At 38.6% G+C, this 23,856-nt stretch overlaps 1 protein-coding gene across 1 annotated transcript; it reads right to left on the bottom strand.

Moving 5' to 3' along the window:
• Window positions 1-1,406: 1,406 nt before the first annotated feature.
• On the bottom strand, window positions 1,407-9,665 carry LIN7C (lin-7 homolog C, crumbs cell polarity complex component). The gene is made up of 5 exons (XM_057750687.1): window positions 9,605-9,665; window positions 6,280-6,398; window positions 5,963-6,034; window positions 4,159-4,368; window positions 1,407-3,561 (listed from the first exon to the last, which is right to left on the bottom strand). The coding sequence occupies exons 1-5, from the start codon at window positions 9,639-9,641 to the stop codon at window positions 3,406-3,408; spliced, it is 594 nt and encodes a 197-aa protein (XP_057606670.1). The 5' UTR covers window positions 9,642-9,665; the 3' UTR covers window positions 1,407-3,405.
• Window positions 9,666-23,856: the final 14,191 nt, after the last annotated feature.

Genomic DNA, 23,856 nt, shown 5'->3' with positions numbered 1-23,856 from the left:
GAAGCAATTTGGGCTTTTCCACTATTTTATCATTATAGAACTGCAACAACCTTTGAAGAGAAACACTAATAGTTACATTTTGGACAATAAAAACTATAAACCAGATTGTTAGTAGAGGAACAACAAAATATAAGTTAGAAAATTCATAAACATACATTTATTCAGTAAATACAATTATTAGAGTCCTTGATATTTCAATGATCATTCCACATAATAAAATATTCACAACACATATTCTTTTCAGTCTATACCAAGTCATGCTGACATTCTTTTCAGATAAGCCACAGCCATTTCTTCTATTAAATGCTATAATATCCATTTATATTGTAAACAAAGTACTTGAGCCAAACTATTTAAGTACTTGAGCAAAGTAACTTCCAAAAATTTAGAAGAGGAAGACAATTTTTACTTTTTAAAAAAACACATCTGAATTATCAAACCCCAAAGAACTAGGTCACTATAACCTAGTATTATACTAATGGATAAAGTGGCCATAGTAAGACAGCACATAATTATCAATGAAAATATTTCTCATCTGCAATTTTTAAACATGCTTTCTTAAATAATAAACATTTATTTTTGAAAGTTTTAAAGGCAAAGGGGGCAGAAAGATGACAGACATTAGAAGTTACATTTAAACTGCTAGATTTTATTCTAAAAAAGAAAAAAGTAGGCTATAGTCACTTCCCAAATAAGGAATGCCAAGTACCTTTTATTCCTAAAGAAATTAGTAAGAAATAGAACCAAATCATTACATTTGTAGCTGTTTAGTAGTAGCTATAAACTGAATTATTCTGATACTTCCAAACAGAGTCCAGTGTACTTAGGGCATTTTATAAAGGGGAAAACAAGTGGTTCTCAACCCTAGCTGTCCTTTAGAACTAGCTGGAAAGTTTTGAAAAACTAAGCATCTGGCCCTACCTCAGAGATTCAGATTTAGCTGGTATGTGATGGAACTCAAGGGTCATTATTTTTTAAAGGTCTGCAGGGTGTTCTAATATGCAGCTAAGGTTGAGAAGCACTGAGTCAACTCATTTTGAAATACTAAGAAAATAAGAGGAAATTGGGAGGGAAGATAATTTATATTTACAAATCAAACACCTATTATATGCTTACTATGTGCCTAGCAATGTTCATGAATCACACATTTATAAGATGAAAATTCCCTTCATTTCCTCACTACACAAGACCACTACCGTACATCTTTGCCACTGAATGACTGCATTTTTCTATGGTAAGGATTTAAAATTCTGGGATACACTGTGAAAACTGTGTTAAAGAAAATAAACTACTCCTACTCATGCTCAACAGGAGCTAGCAAAACTACTGTATTTGGCTCTTTTAAGCTATCCATATTTTAAGAATTATAAATAAGTGCCAATCCACACAAAGAACAGATTGTGGATAACTGTAGAAGAAACAAAAAATAGCTTACTCAACTTACTAAGTTTCAACACCAAAAAAGATTTAACTTGGCTGAAAGTTCTGAAACAGCTGAGATACTGAACCAGGAAGCTATAATTTATAATGAAATGTTGACACACCCTTAAAAGCTACCACAGCTGTAGCAATACTAAGATTTCTTCAGGGTTTACTTACCCTGTAATGCAAGAATACAGGCATAACAATAATATTACTGTTTTTATATGCACCAATACCTCTCTTTAATATATAAAGCTCTACAACAAATACCTCTAATAATTTTACAATTAAATTAAGTCCATAATTCTTCTACACTACTTTGGTCTCAACATTTTAAAAACATCAATTAATACTGGAAATATACAATTTAACAACATGATCCTATCAACAAGCACATTTTGTAGTGGACTAACGACACACTCAACCATGCAATCCAGTGTTCAATACCTAAAAGATAAATAACAATGCTGATTGACTTTTATTCTGAAAATCACTGGAAACTGGAATAATCTTTTTAGACTCACAGTGCTCACAAACATGCAGAAAAAGATACACATTTCTATTCTTCCTGAAGGAATGTCACAAAATGCCCACTCTTTACACAGGGTTGATAATTATTGTAAATTCCTTATATATTTCAATCCATTATTTTCCTTCTAGCACCTGTCACTTAAACTTTTTAAAAGCCAGACAAATGTTCCTATAAGTTCTGTCTGAAAACGAACCTTAACTCTTTAATTTCTGCCTTTAAAAAGATCTCAGTCACAGTCATCCACTAATAGCTGCCTTTCAGTAAAACAGTGACATCCAGTGGACAAATGAAAGTATCTCAGAATTCCCATCATATTTGAATCTTAAACAAAGATCACATCTATAAACCCAACTCCTCTAATGTGAATGAGTTCTTACTCATTCTGACAAAGCGTCTGTAGGTTCTTATGAAAGCATCACCTCATAATTTCTATATATCTTAAATATATCCTTCTATCTTTTTCCTATTTAATATCAAGTCTTTAAATTGAGCTACTTAAGAGTGTGTAACTCGAGCCTAGTGAGGTTAAAGGTATTACTTTTTCTTCTTTGCTATTTCCCATCACAAACTAACTGGCTCATCTTTAGGAATGGAAGGATGAAAACATAAGAAATATATATAAATAAAAATGAATAGCATTAAAAAAATCTGCAAAAGATGAAACCTAACCTCTTTTTGCATTGTAATTTGATATATTGATTATAAATAGAAAGATGTAATCAGTAATGTGAACAATCAAATTACATTCTCTTGCCTCACCACTCAAATATTATGAAAGAATACATATTTTAGCAATGATTGTATCAGTATTTAAAAACTTTTATAAATCAGTATAAATGAATACTCATTATATATTATGTTTAAATAAAAGTAAAAAACTTCCACTGTGCTATAATTTATCATTGATTATACATCTTGTGTGTGTGTTCCAAATACAAAACACAGTAATGATGTTAACATTGATAGTGTAATGAACTGCTATAGCTGAGACTGCTGTGTTTAATTTCTTGGAAAACCATAAAGAAATGTTACAGGTTTAAAAAAAAAAGCAAAAAAAAACAAGAATGGAGAACTGTTATTTTTAAATAAGTAGCCAAATAAAGAAAACTTTTTTCCCTTAAAAAAAAGATTAAGAATGTAAAAGTACATTTTGATATTAAAAAAGCATTTTTAAAAATCTATAACAATTTTATGACAAAATCTGCATTTGTTGAAAAAGGCCTGTAAAAACAGCAGGACAGAAGTGCCCTCATCACCTTTTTACTTTTTCTTGTCAGAAAAAAGTCTATGTATCTCTGGAACCATAAATGATGTTAAAATAGGCATTTATAAAATGGCAAGGAGGATTTCACGGGAAGTTTTTTACAATCATTGGCATTGCAGCCATCAGTAGGTCACAAGTAAAACTTCTCTAGCTAAAAGCAAAACGGAATATAAAGTTTTTAACTGCATTAGGTCTGTTGCCTGCGTTTTGCTGATCTCATTTTTTCAAAGCGTGACTCCATTTCTTCTAAGACCTTGGGCGTGTACCGTACTACTAATTTAACCTTTCCTTGAGCTGCTTTCAGCAGTTCTACAGCCTTTTCATGATGTTCTCCTTCAACGCTCTAGGGAAAAAAAAAAAATCACACAGACACAAACACAATTAATACCTAGGTTTTGTAAATAACTCAAAATGAAAAATGTTTAAAATACAAATAAAAAATTTTTGATGTTACATCATTTCAAACTATAAACCTATGAAGTAATCCTGCTTTATCATTTTAATCAGCATAAAATCCTCTGCTAAATCATATTCTGTTTATAGTCCACAAACTGGTTTTTAAGTTTCAAATAATTAGCATATCACTCTACATGCCCTATTATTTCACTAGGTCAGAAGTAAATCAAGCAACTACCGTTCTATAAGACTAAACTGAGGGCAGATTTTCAATTTAATGTACTGCCTTAGCTACTAAAGAGCTTAATTACTTCATAAAAATCACATTAAGCATTGCTAATTTACAATGGAAAGAAGCAAAACACACACAAAGTGCTTCAAAAAGTTATCACTCTAATAAACAGTTGTGCCTAAGACTCCCCCAAGGGATTTCTAAACTACAAAGCTTCTTTGGTTTTTCCCTACATCTTCTGTTTTGTAACTCAAATACACCCCCAAGTGGTCACACTAAATTGCTACAAGTAGAAATAAAATGCATCCTTACCACTCCATTAACAGAAAGGAGTTGATCTCCTCGCTTGAGGCCCCCATGTCTATCAGCAATTCCACCTGGAATTATTCGAGATATATAGATGGGAGAGTTTTGCTCTTTGCCTCCCATAATATTGAATCCAAGGCCTTCTTCTGTTTTTGGTAGCTCAACAACTCGAGGATGAGAATGTCCCTCGCTGGCAGCAAATGCAGCAACAGTAGCCTGGAAGAAATTTTATGTATTTAAAAAAATAGAACCTTTGTTTACTTCATTCCTTTGTCCCTTTTGATAAACCACTTTTGAAATAAATATTTTTGATGTCTGAATGCTCACAAATTCACTGACAGTGAATGTAAGCTAAGCAGATGGTGTTTTAAAGAGGACGACTGAAAAGCCTACCCTGGGATCATGCAGGAAGCGTTATGGTCGTTCAGGTCCCTCCTAGGCCTTCCAGTGCCCAGAAGTTCTGTGCAGTGCTTGGTAAGCAGTCTTGCTGGGAAGATGAACAATGTGTACACTGAAGAGGAGAACCCCTCCCCTCACACGCCAGCAGCCCTGACCTTTAGGGCTGGTCAGCCTGGCTTCCTTCAGGGGCTTTTGGGCAGGGCACAACCCACCTTTGTAACCTACACAGAGGCAGGTGTCCTTATATGCAGTCATTCTGGCTGCTGTACGATTTGCACTGTATACTAACTCATCAAGAAATAACTCAATATTGAGAAAAAGAGGGATCTATAGAGTCAATGTGAAGTTTTTTGCTGCTTTAGTTAACTACCTAGTTACTACTAAAACCCCACAGAAGGTGAAACAGAGCCACATCTTTAAAACTTTCAAATTTACACTAATCTAGACTAATTCTAACACAAAGTTGAGATTTTGGGGTTCATATTTCATTTTGCTTTTAAAGGTAATTAAGTAATGGTACTATTTTTGTGTGTGTGTTGGATCAGGGTACATGAGCAAACACAGGAAGGAAGAGAGAAAGAAAATCAAGATTTGTTGAATACCACTATATTCTGAGCTCTAAAAGATGCCTCATTTTACAGATAATGGAACTAAGACTCAGAAATTCAGGAAGCTGTAAAAAATCAGGAATTAAACCCAGGTTTTAATCATTTTTTTCCCTACTCTGTCAAATAACACTCACATGTTCAAGTGTTTGTACTCAACAAAGAGTCCAATACTGCCTTTTGTGAACCAGTAACTATCAAAGAAAAATTACCTGTTAATGACTAGTTTTAGTATAAGTCACCTATTGCTGATATGAACTTATTCTAACAACATATGATGGACACCGAGGTCAATGCTTGAGTTATGTGAGGAAAATACTGATTCAGAAAAGCACATAAAACCTACCACCTGCAGCTCTGAAGAGGTAACCTCCTATTTGCAGAGTTAAGGTTAAGCAGAAAGTGAAGGGCAACTTGGGGAGTACCCCAGATCCACCATTTACTATTTGTGTGGTTTGAGGCAAGTAACTTAATCTGACGCTTCCCCACCAACAAAATTAGGCTAATTCATACCTCAGAATTTTGATACCTATATAATGATATATATATTACATATAACAACTATATGTATGTATTATTTGTGTGCAAGTATATTTTTAATGCATCATCTAAACTGCTTAAAGTGTCTTTTGTAAAGTCAATTTAAAAAGTCCTATTTCTCAGTAATCGAGAAGTTTAGTGTACCTTGAAAGATACTGTCCATAATAGGGTTATTTCAAAATACCTGTTATGAATCTAATAACTACACATTCTAAACCTCTAATTTATGAAGAATCCTCTTACTTTTAGTAAATGAAAAAATGTACCTTTGCAGTCGCATTAGCTCTCACTTCAGGACTGCTACTGATGTCCACAGTCTCGTAGACATGTTCATATACCTGCAAAACCCAAAGTTATTGCTGTGATTTTAAATCTCAGAACATATCGTGTATGAGTTCTTTGTGAAGTTAAGGAATGTGTTAAAAGTTATGCATCTTTATAAAATGTTTTTCTATTAGAAAATCCAAAAACAAGAGGGATAGGTTGTAAAGTTCACTTTAAGAAACTCTGAACCCAAATTTCAGAATCTTATCTTACCCTAATTAACTCAAGTTTTTAGTAAATTTTAATCCCATTTACTCACCTCTCTTACAGCATTGCAGAATTCACTTTGAAGGACTCTTTGTAAAGCCTGAAGTTTCTGTGGTGGTACTTCTCCACTTCTTTGCAGTTTTTCCAACAATTCAATTGCTCTACAAATATCTATAGTTAAACAAACACACACTGATAGATAATTTTCTCAGAATATTCTCTATTATTTATTTACTTATTGGCCACAGCACATGGCAAACAGGATCTTAGTTCCCCGAACAGGGATCAAACCCCACTTAGGATTCATTCCTTAGTGACTAACAAGAAATATGTAGAACAGAGGAAAAAAAGCATAAGAGTGTGTGTGTGTGTGTGTGTGTGTATTCATGTATGGAGTATGGGAATGTAAAGTCTCAAAACAATGTTAAATTTCACTGTAGATTAGAAAGAAATAATGATGTTGCACAAGCATAAAATCTGGAAAACAGCATCTCTGAGAGGCAAAGGAAAATCAAATATAAAGTACTAAATGTCACAGGAAAGTACTGGAGCTCAAATGTGATAGACACATGAACACTGTACTGCTTCAGAAAAGCAGACAGTACTATCAGAAGCTATTTAGTCAATAAAAATTTACCTACCATCATTAATAACCAAAGCGCTGAACAGTATAAGACACTGTGTGCTAATGAAATCAGTTTATTTCCCAAAAGAAAACAGAATACATATGTAGATATGAAAATTCTTCAATAATAGGTGCAGTTAGTGGCAGGAACACATTTAAAACAATGATACAAGTGAGTAAAATTAACTGGTCTGTTTTCAACTTAGGATCATTAACACAGTGTTTTAATTAAGACAAGCTAAGTCAAACACATGTTTACAAAATACAAAACAATTAGTTTCGTGAATCTGGTCTCAGTAATAGCTATATGATCTTGGGCAAGTTACTTAACCTCCCTGTGTCTGCTTTCCACTGAAAAATGGAAATAACAGTATCTCCTTTATAAGAATTACTTGAAGGCTAAAACAAAAAATACAAGGTAAGGGCCTGGCATATAGCAAGCATAAAATGTTACATCAGCACCAATTAATCATAAGAAACATTAAGGGGTTCTACACATTTATACAAATATATTAAGCACGTTAGACAATTCTCATTGGGAAGTGTGAGGATAAGTGCTTTATGAATTAAGAAATTTTACAAGATTCAGTCATGTTTCAACACTATCTCTTCCTCGATTTTTTTTAACTGTTTTTGTATCACAGGGGGCTAGAGTACCTATTACTCTAAATTCCTTGCCTCCTTTTGTCTTAAGTGGAAAAAGTTCCAAATTTTATATTATGCTAAAGGACTGGAACTGTTTTTCTTTACAGAATTAGTATGGCCTTCTTTGTGTCTGCATCTGGAAAATTAGGAATAAATTGTAGCGAAGAAAGAAGCAGATTCCTCAGTATCAGGTAATAAAAGCTTAAACTGATGTTAATCCAATGCAGTGGAAAAAGACTCCCCATTCTGATCTCCCACCACCAAAATGGCTGGTGAATGAGGAGTGATTGTTCATCAAATATTTTGACTTATAAAATTACAATATGTAAGCTATATAAAAATTTCCAACTAACAAAAAGTTGAAAAAGTAAAATACTCTTTACTGAACCTACACTGTACCCAATACGTGCTCAAACGGGTGCCACTGAATTTTGTTTTGATGACTTCAGGAACTTGATCATATGCACTAATCTTATACTGCAGGATTGCTGGGAGAGTCTCTTAATAGAGTCTGTTAAACAGAATGCTAAGTATTAAAAATCAGAGTTGATGTAATCTGACTTTCTTATCCTGCTAAGTGGCATCCACTAGTAGTAGTTCATCCCACTAAGGTCCTGAGCACTCTACTGTGGAACTGAAATGAGCTCCGAAAAACAGGAAAAAACAAAGCCGTGACTACCAAAACTAAATGCCAGAGGTTTCACCTTTTGTACTGCACTTAAAAACACAAAAGACCGCCACCATGTTAGAATCCTACAACTGGCTTTCAGAAAAAAACACCTACTCCTGTTAACACCAAACAAATTTGTTCCCATCTACAAAGCACAGTGCCATAGCGCTCAGGAAGATGTCACAGTCTTCGGCCTAACTTAGCAAGTCTTCCCAGAGTAGCTACTCCCATGTCAAAAATGATACTTTAATTAACGGTCTGGTGGGCTGGAGAAAAACAACATCACTTGTAAACAGACTCAAAAATAGTGAACACCATAAGGAATAAACACCGTTAAGTGTGCACCGGTTTGTGTGAAGGCACGAAGAAAGACTCCACATACAATTCTAAAAATGCATTCTATTCTTAGAGCGCAAGGTACTTAATATTCAGACTGTAAATGCAAATACTAATATTTGCAAGATATTTTCAATCTCCATCCTACACTTTGTTTACTACTAGTACTCAAAATGTTTAGTGTGTACTTTTTGAGTCTTACTGATGACTTCTAATACTGGTGTGTCAACAGTATGCTTGAAATTATTTGAAATAAAGGATCTGGGGTAGAGTGGAATGCTGAAAATCTGCAACAGGACCCTTTAGGTTCATAGCCTTGTACCTCCACTGGCTTCTCGGTTGCTAATTACTCAGCAGAACGGGTTTTATTTTCCTTGACAGCCTGCTCTAAAAAGCAAGCAACCAGCCAGTTAGCAATCATACGATTTGTAAAGAAGGAATAAGGCTGCACTTTCAAGTATTTTACAATCTACCACTATTCCACCTAGTTATGTAACCTTCTTCCCAAGACCACACCACTAGGATTGTTTTTAAAGCACCTTCTCCGTACCCGGGAGGGGCACCACAGCCAGGAAACAACCCCAAGACGAATACACGTGAGGTTGTGGTGGAAGTAATGATGAGGTTTGTGCATGAGTAAGGGGGGTTCTGTGGGAACGCGCTGCCTGTCCGGGCCGTGTGGGTGAAGGCGGGGACACTGGGCTGTACACTCATCAGCACCGGCAGTGCGTGTAGCCTGTCCGAACTGGGCGTATGATGTCTGCTCGACTTGACACGTCTCTGAACGCTGCGTCTGCCGTGCCCACCCAGAGAGCGCGTGTGCTGCGTGTGTCTGCGAAGGCAGACAGGTGATGGTGGACCGTGCTGTGCTCCGGAACGGTCCGTGTGAACACGGAAGAGGTCTGAGGATCAGGCAAGAGCAGCAAGCGCCCTCCCCGGGGCCGGGCGCAGCAACGTCGTCGGCCACTGGCGCCCGCGCGAGGGACAACCTGGTTCTGGGTCTCGGAACTTGGCTTCCCCCCTCCCCGCCCCTCCGCCCCGGCGACAAGGCACTCCCCCACCCCCTCCGCCCACGTCGGTCCCGGCCTCGGCCCCACTCACCCCTCTCCAGTCGCACAGGTTCCCCCAGCGCCGCCATCTTCTCCCTTTGCTGGCAGACCCACAGGAAATGACGACAGAGGGGCTGCGGTGGAGGGGCGGGGCCTAGCTGGAGCCGGGAGCCGAGAACAGGGGCCGGCCCGTATCGCGAGAGCGGGAGCGGTGGCTGGGGGCTCTTGGGGGTCTCGCGGGGAAGTGCGGGTATGGGTACCAGGCTGCCGCGGTCGGCGTTGTGCAGCGCCTTCGGCGGTCGTAAGGTTCTCAGATCCCCTGGCCAACTGTAGTTGAAAAGGGTCCCTTTCTCGACGCTTGCTTCCTGCGTGGGGATTCAAGCCTTATTCTACTCGCTTGGAACTCTTGGCTCCACGTGGTAGAGTCTGGATTCTTGTTCCACCTTGACCATTGATGACTCTATGAGCCTGGACTGCTCACTTATCCTCTTTCGGCCGCAGTTTCCCTCTCTGGCTGACAGAGAGTCCTGTCTCCGAGTTCTTTACATTCTTAAACAGTGTGATTCGATGACAGATTGTGTAAACGAGATATTAGAAAGTCTCCATTTGTGGCTGCATTGCTTTAATTAATTTAACAAGCCAAGGCACGAATCTTCCCTAGAAATTTGTCTGAGAATAACGATGGAAAGTGCAAAAAGCATGAAACGTAACTGGGTGAGCGAGAGAACAAGGCACTTTGGTGCACCCCTAAGTAACAATTTTAAAAAGCTGACCCAAAATCTCATGTAAATGAAATATCAGTAAAGGAAATAATATTCTTGATACGCTACGTAGATTCTTAGGGCCACTTTTGAAGTTTTCATGAACCAAGAAAAGTTTTAAACCTCAGTTTAAGTGAAATAGTAATTTACTCAGTATTTAGATTCTGCTAACATTTATTCGAGCGCTAGTCTATGCTGTTAATCTATTGAGTGCTTTCACAAACAACTTTTCAACACTTCATGACAGCATTAACAACCTCCTGGTTGCCCCCAATGCACCTTTTCCATTCAACTATAATATTTTCTTCTAATCCATCATGAATGTCACCATTATATTCTTTCTTCCCCCTTGAACCTGATTCCATCATCAAAGGTTTCTGTACAAAAACTTTCAGTGGCTTCTCCCCTTTTCTGTTTCTAAAGCCTTGCATACTCTGAGCCTAACTCATCTTTCTAACCTCATTTCTCATTATCCCTCAATTGCAATAACCACTCCAGTAGAGGTGGAATATTCAAAACCATGCCTCTTCTTGCTTCCAAGTCTTTATTTATGTTGTTCTCACGTGGAATGCCCTTACCCTTCTCTGGTTCTCCAAACTGTATACATCCTCAAACTGAACCCAACCTCCAGGGCTCCAGAAGATATGCCACTTCTACTAACCTTCCCTTTCTCCATCCTCTTTCCCTTTTTGGTCCCTAATGGCCCTTATATCCTGCAAAAGTATTCGTGTACTTATCTCTTATTCATTGTTGTCATTTGTTGCCACAGATGTTCAAGAAATGTTTATTAAACGCTTAATGTCTACCAGGCACCTTGCTAGGCACTGAGAATACCATGTGGAGAAAGACAAACGCAGACATTGCCCTTGTTTCTTCAAATATTTTCTTTTCCTCCATCCTCCAGCTCCTCTCCTTTGATGACTCCACTTACACATATATTCCACTGCCTGACATTGTCTACAGCTCACTGATGCTCTGTTCATTTTGGTTTTTCAAGCTTTTCTCTGTTTCCTTTCTTCAACATCTAATAGTCTCTTAATCCCATCTAGTTCACTTTTTATCTCAGGTATTGTTTCTATCTTTACCAGTTTGATTTAGGTTTGTGTGTGAGTGTGTTTCAACATTTTCCATGTTGTCACTTAACATGTTCAACCTTTCCTCTAGCTTCCTGAACATATAGAATAAAATTTTAGTGACAGTTTTAATGTCCTTGTCTACTAAGTCTGTCATCTGTGCTGTTTATGGCACTGCATCTATTGATTGATTTTTCTTTTCATTATGGCTCATAGTTTCCTGCTTCTTGCATGGTTGGTAACTAAATAAATAAATAAGGGTAAGCATTGTGAAATTTACTTTTTTGGGTGCTGGGTATTTTTGTATTTCTATAAATATTTTTTGAGATTTGTTTTGAAATGCATTCAGGACACTTGCAAGTAATTTTGTTTTTTGAGCTCGATTTTAAGCTTTGTTAAGTGGAGCCAATTCAGTCTTTTGTGAAGGGCTACTTGTGTCCCACCACTGAGGAAATACCCTTCTAAGTTCTTTACCTCATGCCCCATGAATTACCGTTGTACTCTGATTGGCAGGAATAGGAACTATTCTCATGAACTGGGATTGTGGATTATTTGCTTTGTTCCTTTTGAATGATTCTTTCCCTATCCTTGGTAATTTCTTTTTTAAAAAATTTATTTACTTATTTATTGATTGATTTATTGATTTAGTGGCTATGTTGGGTCTTCATTGCTGTGCGCGGGCTTTCTCTAATTGTGGGGAGTGGGGGCTACTCTTCATTGCGGTATGCGGGCTTCTCATTGCAGTGGCTTCTCTTGTGGAGCACGGGCTCTAAGCATGCAGGCTTCAGTAGTTGTGGCACATGGGCTCAATAGTTGTGCCTCGTGGGCTCTAGAGCACAGGCTCAGTAGTTGTGGCGCACGCACTTAGTTGCTCTGAGGCATGTGGGATCTTCCCAGACTAGGGCTCAAACCCATGTCCCCTGCAATGGTAGGCGGATTCTTAACCACTGTACCACCAGGGAAGCCTGGTAATTTCTTAATACACATAATCATCATGAAATTTCAGAATTCCAGGAATAAGTACAAGATCCTCAAAGTTTTCAGAGGGAATAAAAAAAAGTCACATTCTAAGGACTCAGAACATTACAGATCATTAATTATTGAAGCATAGATAAGGAAGAAAAAGTATTAGGAGCTACTTCTGAGCATGGAAAATATGATTCAATCAATTGAGAACCCATTTATATTCAATGTACAAAGTAAATGAAAGAATCAGTTAATTTGCAAGGAGAGATCTCCTAAAATGTCCCTCCCTAATTCATATATCTTTGAGAATTACAGTTGGGAGAGATCTAGAGAGTTCCATCTCCTTCATTTTATGGAAGACAAGACAGATCGGTGTCCCACATCTCAAAGGATGTAATTGTGAGCACAAATGAGGCAGAGCTGCTTTTGCTTTTATGCTTCTGCCAGGTTATTAAATCACCCAGCTTCCTAATCAAGAATTGCTCTTCCTGTGGAAGAACTTCTCTTCACCTGTTGCTTCCTCACATTACTTCCTGCCTCTGAGATGGAGAGGAACACTCAAATTAGAACAGGAAGTCTGAGTCTAGACAAATCCCAGTGAAAGCTAAATTATGCAAATGTATAAGAAATGAAAGTCCTAAGTAGGCTGCAGGTACGAAAACTTTCTTAACTCAAGACATTGCAAATAGAATGTACTAAGACAGCATCAATTAAGAGAAAACTGGAGTGCATGGGGAAAATTGGGGGTAGGAGGCTGTCTAGGGAAACTAGGAAAGTGGAAAGTAATGTGAGGAAGTCAGACACTCCAAGTGGAATGTTTTACTATTTCATTGCCTGTTGAATCGTATACAAGTAGGCACTACTGTATAGAATAGATATATAAGAGTTATATCTTATTACAGAGTAAAACATTGATCTTATGTAGAGGGACCTATTCAGACTTTTATTAGGACAATTAAAGTCTCAGTTTTCTTTCTTTTTCTAACCTAGTTTCTATAATATATACCGCAGAAAAGTAAAGTTTTCAATAAATGGCTTTCTTTATATGAAGTGAATGATCTTGTCAAATGTGAAATAGCCTGCATTTTACATAAATTAAACAATATATCAAAACACTTGGTCTAGTCAATTAAACACCACAATATGGGGAAATCTCTTCAAGTACCCCTTTTGAAGGGAGTTTTTCTTGGTCACAGATCTCAGCTCAGAACACAAAACCCAGTCTCAGAATACCAGAAACCTAAGGTAAACCCTACTTGTTGTTGGAATGAGTTGCAGATTATGTTAAAGTGTAAGGATTTACTTTTTTAATGTCAATTGTTTCATCATCACTCTACAGTACATGTAAAGGCACAGATTGATGTATTTTTCTGGCATCTTCCTGACGCACCCTTGCCCTAAATAAATCTGTTTGCCAGGATCTTGTGGCTTAAATTAGCTATCTCAAACTCTTGGTCCTGCCAACACAGGCAATTGTGCCAATGTTCTCAGCATTTACTGGCACACGAGCTGTTGCCTTTCTTTGGCTTTCTATGTGTACCTAAGGCCATCATCCTTCCTTCACAAGACAGCAGTCTGGCTTATGTGCCGCTGAGACAGACTTCAGAATTGTTTGGACTCACTCTGGTTCTCTCCAGGGTGTGCATCCTGCACGATGTATTTTCAGCCACACAATATATTGTTCAGAATTTGTCGTGCACATACTTGCAGATTGGCAAAGCCACCTGCCAAAGATGAGAACCTTTTAAGTTGTTGTCAAACGTCATAAAATGTGTTCCATGATTAATTTCGTGGGCACAGATTGGTTTTTGCATAGAGTCCAAAATTTGGGATATGTCACAGTGACTAAATGGCACCAGCATGCTGAATGAATTTGGAATTTGTTTTGTCAAGTGTGGGAGCAAGCACACAGATGGGCTTTGATCCAGTGGTGCTGCTTGGAATTCTCATTATAGCAATGATGTCACTTGTCACGTGGAGTGGGTGATACTTCTGCCAAATTATGGACAAAGCAACGCAAATAACAAAGAACAGAGGCCAGGGGAGCAGGTTTACGGTAGTACAGGAAGCTTTCACTATTAGCTGACCTCTGCTTAAACAACATAAACATTGTGCCAAGACTGCCAAAAATACACTTAGTAGAAATACAAGTAGGGAAGGAAAATTCCAACTGAAAGGGCTTTTTAAGAAGGGCCCATATAACCTAAGTCTTCACTTCACAGAAAAGACCAAGGGAAACAAACATGCCTTGCTTTTTAGATCAGGCTATGAAAAAATCTTTGAGCTGCAAGCAAATTTAACCAAACCAAAACCAAAGCATTTTGCTTTATAAGAAAAGATCTGTGGACTCAAAGGTCAGTAACCATGCTGTGAAATGGAAACAAACAAACAAAAATCTATGGTGGTGAAGAAATACAGCATATTCTCACCAAGTATGAATATCAGAATTCTCTGCAGGGCTTTAAAAAATACATTTATTGTGCAGCTAAAGCAGTACTTAGAGGGAAATTTATAGCTATAAAAAACTCGATGTTTAAAATTAAGAAAGATCTGAAATCAATAACCTAACTCTTTATCTTAAGACATTCGAAAAAGAAGAGCAAACTAAACCCAAAATAAATAGAAGGAAAGAAAAAATAAAGACTAGAGCAGAAGTAGAATTAAAAAATATACATGTACACACACACACATATATGTAAATAAATAAAATTTAAAAAATCAATGAAACCAAAATTTGGTTTCTTGCGAAGATCAACAAAGTGACAGATCTTTAGCTAGACTGATCAGGAAAAACTGAGAGAAGATTGAAATTACTAAAATCAGGAATAAAGGAGGGCACATTACAGCCAACCTTACAGAAATAAAAAGAATATAAGGGAATACTATGAAAACTTACACAAATACATATATACTCACTATATACTCACATATAACTAATATATATTCATGACATAATTTATCTAATTTGTTGATATATATAACAATGTGTATGAGGATGTATATGTGTGTGGTTTTTTTTTTTTTTCATGCCAGAGGCCCATCATATGAATTTTGATTCAGAAAGTCTCAAGTATGACAGGAACATTTGTATTTTCTGAAAACAGTGATGGTTTTTGTAATGTGCTCTCTTTGCTGAGAACTACTGACCTAATGCGTAGTAGTTATTCAAGAATGTTTTTGAATTACAATTAAATATTTATGTATTAGTTAATATTAGGTGCAGCTGCATATGAACACAAAACTTCAAAATAACTGTGCATTTAAAGCAAGTAAAAGAAATACAGAGATAGGTAATTTGGGGCAAGTATTTTATTTTGAATAACAAAGGGCCCAGCTACAAAATCTCAACTCTGTCCTTTGGGAAAAAGAGGAAAAAGAATGCTGAGATAAGCCCCTAGAATATTTGCCATACCATACCACAACTTCTAAAATTTAACTCTAAACTTAGTTCCTGGAGCGTTCTAGGTCAATAGATTTATTTTCTCCCATTAGAAAGTTTTAACCAATTAATTCAAAAGAATTTACTTAGCAAATGCTATGGGAAAGAGGAGAAATGCCAGATGTGTTCCTGCCCTCAAGGGATTTTCAAGAAATTTAGACAATGAAACCTACACAAATGAAACAATGCAGAACGCTTCCTACCAGCATTTACTATAGTGCTGTGTTTTACAGTTTAGCCCACTACTTTATATTTACATTTAAACTTTGAAAAAAATCATTCAATCTGCAAATGGACTCAAACTAAAATATTCATTAAAATGAACCACATTACTATGTTAACATAAATCGAGTCTGAAAAATTAACATTTACTCAACCGCAAACTATTCTAAAATGTGAAGATTAAAAAAAAAAAAAAACCCAAACTCTCCAAAATCCATTGTTCTTAATGCTTCTTATAACGTATTAGGTATGGACAGAACTTTGCAAAACAGCATTAGAATAATTAGCTTCTCAATCTTTCAACTGATGTGGTCATCAAATAGCTAGTCAGAGGACAGAGACTATAGACTTATCACATCAATTCTGCAAATGAGTCCGATTACCCACTATAGTAAAGCACTATGCTGGGTCCTAGAGATACCAGGAAGATATCCTGCTCTCAAAGAGCTCACAAATCCAGTGGGAAGGGATAAAGGAATAGACATTTATGCAACCCCAGAAGCAAAAGAGGGACGTGCTAAATGTTGTTATTGTTTCTGTTCTTATTGCTTTAGTTTCAGGGGTTTGAGTAGTGTTCTGTAGTAAAGAGTGGGGTGAAGTGATTTCTACCGGGGGTAACAAGAGAAAACTTTAAAGAGCAGAGGTTCTCAATCAGGGGCAATTTTGGAGCCCAGAGAACATTTGACAGTGTCTGGAGATATTTTTAATTGTCACGACTGCAGATGGTGGGATGGGGGTGAGGATTGCTAGTCAGAAGTGGGTAGAGGCTGGGGATGCTGCTTTCGCATCTTATAATGTGCCGGACAGCCCCCTCAATAAAGAATTATACAGCACAAAATGTGAATGGTGTGAGATTGAGAAACTCAGCTTTAGCAAGAAGGAAACATTTGTTCAGGAATGATCAGAAGGTTGACAAGTGGGTAAGTGGGGAATGGGAATGCCAGAGATAGGGCTTTATGAGCAAAGCCACGCAGGAAAAAAAAAAATGTCCTGTTTAGGAAATGAGGAGAGCTTCAGTGGGGTGTAGGTGCACATCTGGAGTTGGGGAGTGTGTGGAAGAAAATGAGGGTTAACATTTAGGCTGACGTGGAGAATTCCCTGGTGGTCTAGTAGTTAGGACTCCATGCTTCCACTGGGGGCACAGGTTTGATACCTGGTGGGGGAACTAAGATCCCACAAGCCATGTGCAAAAAAAAAAAAAAAGAATTAGTCTGAGGTGGATTATGGAAGCTCCTGAATGCTTGGGTTTATTCTTTGGGCTAGAGTGAGGCATCAAAGGATTTTAAAAGCTGAAAAACTAGAATTAGAACTGCATTTTAGAGATATAATCACAGGGAGAAGCTTAGATTCTCATAGCATATAGTAAGAAAAGTCCTTTGAGAGAGTCACCTTTATTTGAGTGTTGTCTCTTATTAAGCTCTGATTCTTAGAAAGTGCCAACACTTCAAGCAGAAAGGAGAACTGCGTACTTGAACCAGGGTGAGTTTGGTGTGGGATGATATGGGGTGACTAGTGAGATGAGAAGGGGTAAAAGGGTAAGGTACACTGCTGAGCTTTATCCTATGAGATCCTTCCTCATAGCCTCTAAAGCTGCAGTAATATTTACAAAAATCATAACATGCTTGTTGTGTTTGGATTTCCCGTGGAAGATGACTATATTTGGATGGAATGGGGGTTGGAAGAGCAAGATGGTGAGAATGGGGCAATGGTGGTAGAAGCAGGGCAAAGGATTTGGATGCTTCTATAATAAGCAATTTCATTACCCACTCCTTCCTTTCGGGTTGTATAGTCCTGCTGCTCAGAATGGCTCATGTTCCCCAAATAGTCCATGCTTACCTGCCCTTCTTTCTGCCTGGCTTGCTTTTCTTCTCCATCTAACAAATTTCTGCTCACCCTTCAAGCTCACTTCTCATGGTCCATTCCCTACGCTGCACTTTATACAAGTTACCAGTATTGTATTGTGTTTACCAAAGTGTTTTCTCCAGATAGTGAATGCTTAGGTTCACTAGATGGGTAAGAATGGTATTTCATTCTTCTCTGACTCTCCAGCAGGTAGCAAAGTATCTGGTATGTTACCCACGCTCAGCGATCGTTCAGTGCATGAAGCCTGGGTGAGGCCTGTGAGTGGCAGAAAGATCGTATCTCTGGGCCTACCTTGCCTTTGCATGGCTGTTGTTAAAATTATACTTTTCCTTCTTATTAATTTTCTGTTTTAAACCTCATCTTCCAGCTTAAATATTTCCTTCCGATGGATGATATTCTATCAGGAAGGAAAAAAAACCCAAAGTATGGCGTTAAGCCTGAGTGAATGGGCTAAAATCATGTTTCAATATGCTTTTTAGAATGCTTCCATGTTATTAATTTAACATCGACCTGCTTGTTAAGTTCCCATTATTAAGGAAACAATCGTAAAAATCATTAGGAGCTTTTCTACAGATCTTAGCCACTGAGTCATCTTGCTGGTTCTCAATGAGCGTGAGCTGAATATCCCTCATTCAGAGGAGCAGGTAAAATATTATTTTTCTAATCACTAGGAAACATTTATCTGTGCACTGATTTTTACATATTTTTGTTGTTGTTGATGAGAAGAAGATTCTATATAGGAACAGCTGCACATATGGGACAGTGCCCAGGTATGGTTTAAAGACCCCTTTTCCAAAACATCTTTCCCACACTGATGGTATACAGGGACACTGGTCTCAATAAATAATAAGTATTTCCTTTGAGTTAAAGCATGCAGGCTCTAGTCATATTCCCTCCTTTTGGGTTAGAGCATAACTCTTCTGGCATCAACAACCTATATTTGGAATGTGAATTTGGAATAGAACTCTGGACCTAGAGGTGAGGGAGATGTCTCTAGTTTTTATTGCTTCCAGATCAAGTTCTCTTCTCCCTTAAACAACTTTAGTGTGATGCTTGTGACATCATTTCCCGCTACCCCTCATTATCGCTGTCATCTACTGACTTCGGGACTCTCCCCACATTCCTTGAAGATTTAAGCTCCAAGCTCACCCTCACTTATTCCAATAATAAGCCTATCATAATTTCAATTCTCTGGCTCCTGACTCCCATAACCTGTTCTCCTCTAATGATCTTTTCTCTCAACCTCAGCCACTCATTCCCACCCCCTCCCTCCCCCCCCCCCCCCAGAATGGGCCACTCATCCCTTACCCTAGACCTTGCTCTTATCAATAACTGCTACTTCCCATATTTTACTCTCAAATATCCTACTCTAGGACCCCCACCTCATATCTTTCCAGTTCTCTGTCCCTCCCACTCTGCCTTGAAAATACTTTGACCAGATAATGCATATGTCCTACCCACTCTCCATAGCCCAGATTCCTAACTTACCTCCTCATCCATCCTACATTTTATAATCTATCCTAATAATCGCTCACATTACACACCTAAGTCCCTGGCACCTCTCTTACTTCTTTGTCAAAACCCTGATCCTGGTCATTTACAACTCTCTTCCCATTCTGCACTTGTTTTCTGGTTGCTGAACTTGACTGGAGGAAAATACCTAGTTTTACTCTATGGTCTCACTTTAAACTCATGAACCACTAACCTCAAGTGGGCCCAGCAATTCTAATTCATTTCCCTAGTCTGTTCACTCTTACTTCATAAACAAGATTTCAAACCTTCTCCCTCCTCAAACTCTCAACACTTTCTCTTTCTTATCCTTCTCAAGAATGGAGGCAATCTGAAGCGACTTTCCACATGCTGCTTCCATCACTTCTACCAACCTACTTGCAACCGTGCCCATGTTCCATCTTCTGTTCGGTTACTGTGAGCAACTGTCCATGTTCCTATTTGAGGCATGCTCCTCCCCTTGTGCACCAGGTCCCAGGACCCTACATCTACTCAAGGAGGTTACTCTAGCGATTCTTCTCTAAAAATTTTGGAGAGGCTCTCTCGTCTTCATTATCAATTTGTTTCCATCAGCATATAAACATGCTGTAATCCTCATACTAAAATACTCTCCCTCGATCTCATGTTTCCCTCCAGCCACCTGCCCATGTCTCTTATCCCCTCTATAGCAAAACTCCTTCAAAGAATTGCCCATACTTGTAGTCTCCATTTCTGCTTCCCTCAATCTCTCTTGAACCACTCTAATTAGATGTTTATCTACATCATTCCATCAAAACAGCCTGGGTCAATGTCTTCAGTAATTTTCACATTGTCAAAGCTAATCATCAATTCTTAGCCCTCATCTCCCTTGAAACTATTGACAATTCCCTCTTTGGAACATTTTCTTCATTTGGTTTCTGGGATATCACCTCTTGAGTCTTCTTTGACCTCACTGGATACCTTTCAGTCACCTTTAATGGCTCCTCTTTTTCTCTCTGGCCTCTTAATTTTTCAGGGTCCCCAGAATTCCATCCTTAGACTTCTTCTCTTCTTTGCCTAGATGATCTCATCTAGGCTTATAACTGTGTCAGCACTGTCCAATAGAAATTGAATGTGAGCTGCAAATGAGTTTTAGAAGAGGTAATTTTGAATTTTCTAGTAGCCCCACTTAAAAAAGTAAAAAGAAATAGGTTAGATTTTTTAAAATAACATTTTATTTAGCTCAATATAGCCAATATTTTAACATTTCAAAATGTAATCAATCTTAAATTATTAATGAGATGTTTTCCATTCTTATTTTCATACTAAGACTTTGAAACCCAGTGTGAATAATACACTTAGAGCACATCTCAATTTGGATGAGCCACATTTTTTTTAAGGACTTAGTTTTTTTTTTTTTAATTGAAGTATGGTTAATTTACAATGTTGTGTTAGTTTCAAGTGTACAGCAAAGTGATTCAGTTGTGTGTGTGTATTCTTTTTCAGATTCTTTTCTATTATAGGTTATTATAAGATACTGAGTATAGTTCCCTGTGCTATACAGTAGGACCTTGTTGTTTACCTGTTTTATATATAGTAGTGTGTATATTTTGATCCCAAACTCCTAGTTTCTCTCTCTCCCCACTGCTATCCCCTGGGTGAGTCACATGTTAAGCATTCAATGGCCACTGTATTGGACAACATGACTGTAGATGCTGAATATTGGCTTTTACTGAATGAAATAAGGAGTCACTGGAAAGTTTCAAGGAGAGAAATAACTTGAGTTCTTTCTAGAAGGTCACTCTGGCTGCTGTGTTGAAAACAGACTAGGTAGGAGTAAGGAGGAAGCAGAGAGACCAGGTAAGAAGCTAATGCAGGTGGAAAAGAGGGAGACATTGGAGAAGTTATATTATAGGAAATATAACAAGTGGTTATACTTTGAAAGTAGAGCAAATAAGATTTACAGATGGATGGTACAGGAAGGAAGGAAGGAAGGAAGGGAGGAAGGAAGGAAGGAAGGGAGGAAGGAAGGAAGGAAGGGAGGAAGGAAGGAAGGAAGGGAGGAAGGAAGGAAGGAAGGAAGGAAGGAAGGAGTTCAGGGTGATCCTTGGGTTTTTGATCAGAGCCACTGGGAGAGTGGGGAGAACAGAGCTGCCTTTGAGCAAGGTGGGGAAAACTGAAGATGAGCAGGTTTGGAGAAGTCAAATTGGTAGCTCACTGTTGGTTTTGTTAAGTGTGAGTTTTCTCTCAGACAAATAAAAAAAAGAAGAAGAGAGTTTCAGATAGTGATACGTGTCATGAAGAAACGAGAATAGCTGTCGAGGGACTCGGGAGGCTCTCCTTAGATGGGCTTATCAGTAAAGAGCATCTCTGATTAAGGGGCATTTTAACTGAGTCTGGAATGATGCAGTGAGGCCAGCCAAGCAAAAATCTGGAGGAAACGCATTTCAGTCAAAGGGCAGTACAAAAACAAAAGCCCTGAAGCAGGAATGTCTGAGGAGGAGAAAAACAGCCAGTGTGTCTGAAGTGAGTATAATGGAAAGACGGGGTGGGCGGCGGAGACAGCCATCGGCACCTTGTCTGTCGTAGTGAAGGCGTTGGGATTCTGCTTTATGTGCACTGGGAAGCTTCTGGGAGGTTTTAAAGCTAGAAGTGGCATGATCTGATTTACGTTTTACCAAGAAAACTCTGGCTCCTAAGTGGTGAATGGATTTATATTATATTACACTAATTATTATTGTTATTCTTATTATAGGGGACAAAAGTAGAATCAGGGAGAGTGCTTAGGAGCTTTTCCAGTAACTGGCCAAGACTTTATGGCTCTTCCCACGGCATTGCTCTACCTGTGTTGTGCTAAGTCTTTTCTTTTCTTTTTTTTGTGTGTGTGTGTGCTTCGTCTTTTCTTGAGTTCAAGGGATTTCTGGCAGTTAGAAAATGCGTATTCCTCACCTCTCTATTCTCCAGCACACCCAGTGCTATGTCCTGCCCACAGGAGGAGACTCAGTGCATGCTGTTGAGTGATTACAAGGCTCTACTCGTCAAGGCTCAAGAGCAAGTTTTTCACACATTTGTCTTTCTTATATATCGCATTGCGTCTATCCCTTAATTGAAATTCAATAAATGTTGTGGGGCTGGGGCAACGCCTCCCTTCAGATAACGGATTTACTGAGAGGGATCCTCAGAGAGCCACAGGCAGTGGGAAGGTCTGGGCCTTGCTGGGGTGGAGGGTAGGAAGAAGGCAGGGAAGGGGGAGCGTGTTGAAAGAAGGGAGGCGGGTAGAGACACCGACTGTGAGCACACCAAGGGCAGATTTGGCCTGGTCATTAATCTGGCCTAGGGCCGGCCTGCTTCCCTGGATGGTGACGTGATCCCCCTGTATGGGAATGGCTGAAATGGTTTGATCACCACGGGACCGTAATCCCTCATCCAAATCCTTCATTAAGGAGGTCTTTCTGTTCGGCCTTGTTCAAAACTAAGCCGAGAGGAATTTGCCATCCAGCGTCAGAATGTTCTCTGTTGATACTGATGCTGCAAGTCCCAGCAGACGCAGGACGGCAGGCTGAATTCAAGCTTTCTGGCACTCCTCCTTTCCTGGCTGGGACAGATGTCCTCAGGCCTAATATCAGCCTGGCAGAGGGTTGAATGCTGGGCTGAGTCTCTGCTTTGGTGCATGTGTTGGGCTTGAGTTTTATTCTGTCCCATATATGTCTGCAGACTGGAGGGATGACATTTGGCACCGAGATAGAAACCCAGGTGTCTGGCTGGTTTTCAGTCTCAAAAGCCTTGTTCTTTTCCTTTAAGTCTCTGCAGGCATTTGGAATCCATCTCTCATCACCCAGAAGTTTCAGTGCCCTTAGATTAGGGATCTACACCCACAACTGACAGTCCACTGGACTCCCAACCTTGGCATCTGAACAGAGCCAACAGGGCTGGTTACAAATTCATTGTTAATTACTGCATGTAATCACATTAGATCCAAGTTTGGAGACACCCTACTTTGTTATTGTTTTGGATCTGAAATGTGTATAAAATCCTGTTTAAAAGCATGTCATTTTTGTTTTCTAAATAGGATATGGGGGTTTGGAGTGGCACCATTGTGCTGTTATTTAATCACACTTTTTCTGGCCGGGAGGAAAGAAGAAGATTTTCCTTTTTCTCTCAACAATTACTCTCATTTCTGCATTAAGAGGGTGGAAACTTGGTTCCTCCCTCATCCCCTTTAGGCAAAGAGTGTTGGCTCAGATTCACAAAGGTTGTTGATTTTGACTTTGAGTTGCTGTACTCTGTTTTTCCCCTTCTCTCATGCTACCTAACACAATAGGTAAGTTCTTCTAGCCAACACTCCCTAAGGGTGGGGTCAGAAAGGGAGTCCATTTAAGTTTTCTTTTTCAGCTTTGGGTAATCTGCTTTTATATTCACCAAAATGAGCGGGGTTGGTGGCATATTCTCCTTTGTCCTTACCTCTGAGCTGAACTTGAAGTTTAAATGGTGCCAGAATGAATCACATTGCTTG

The sequence above is a fragment of the Hippopotamus amphibius genome, chromosome 9, assembly GCF_030028045.1.
Source record: "Hippopotamus amphibius kiboko isolate mHipAmp2 chromosome 9, mHipAmp2.hap2, whole genome shotgun sequence".
Taxonomy (NCBI): Eukaryota; Metazoa; Chordata; class Mammalia; order Artiodactyla; family Hippopotamidae; genus Hippopotamus; species Hippopotamus amphibius.
The sequence above is the reverse complement of the archived record's forward strand: the minus strand, read 5'-3'. Positions and strand labels throughout refer to the sequence as shown.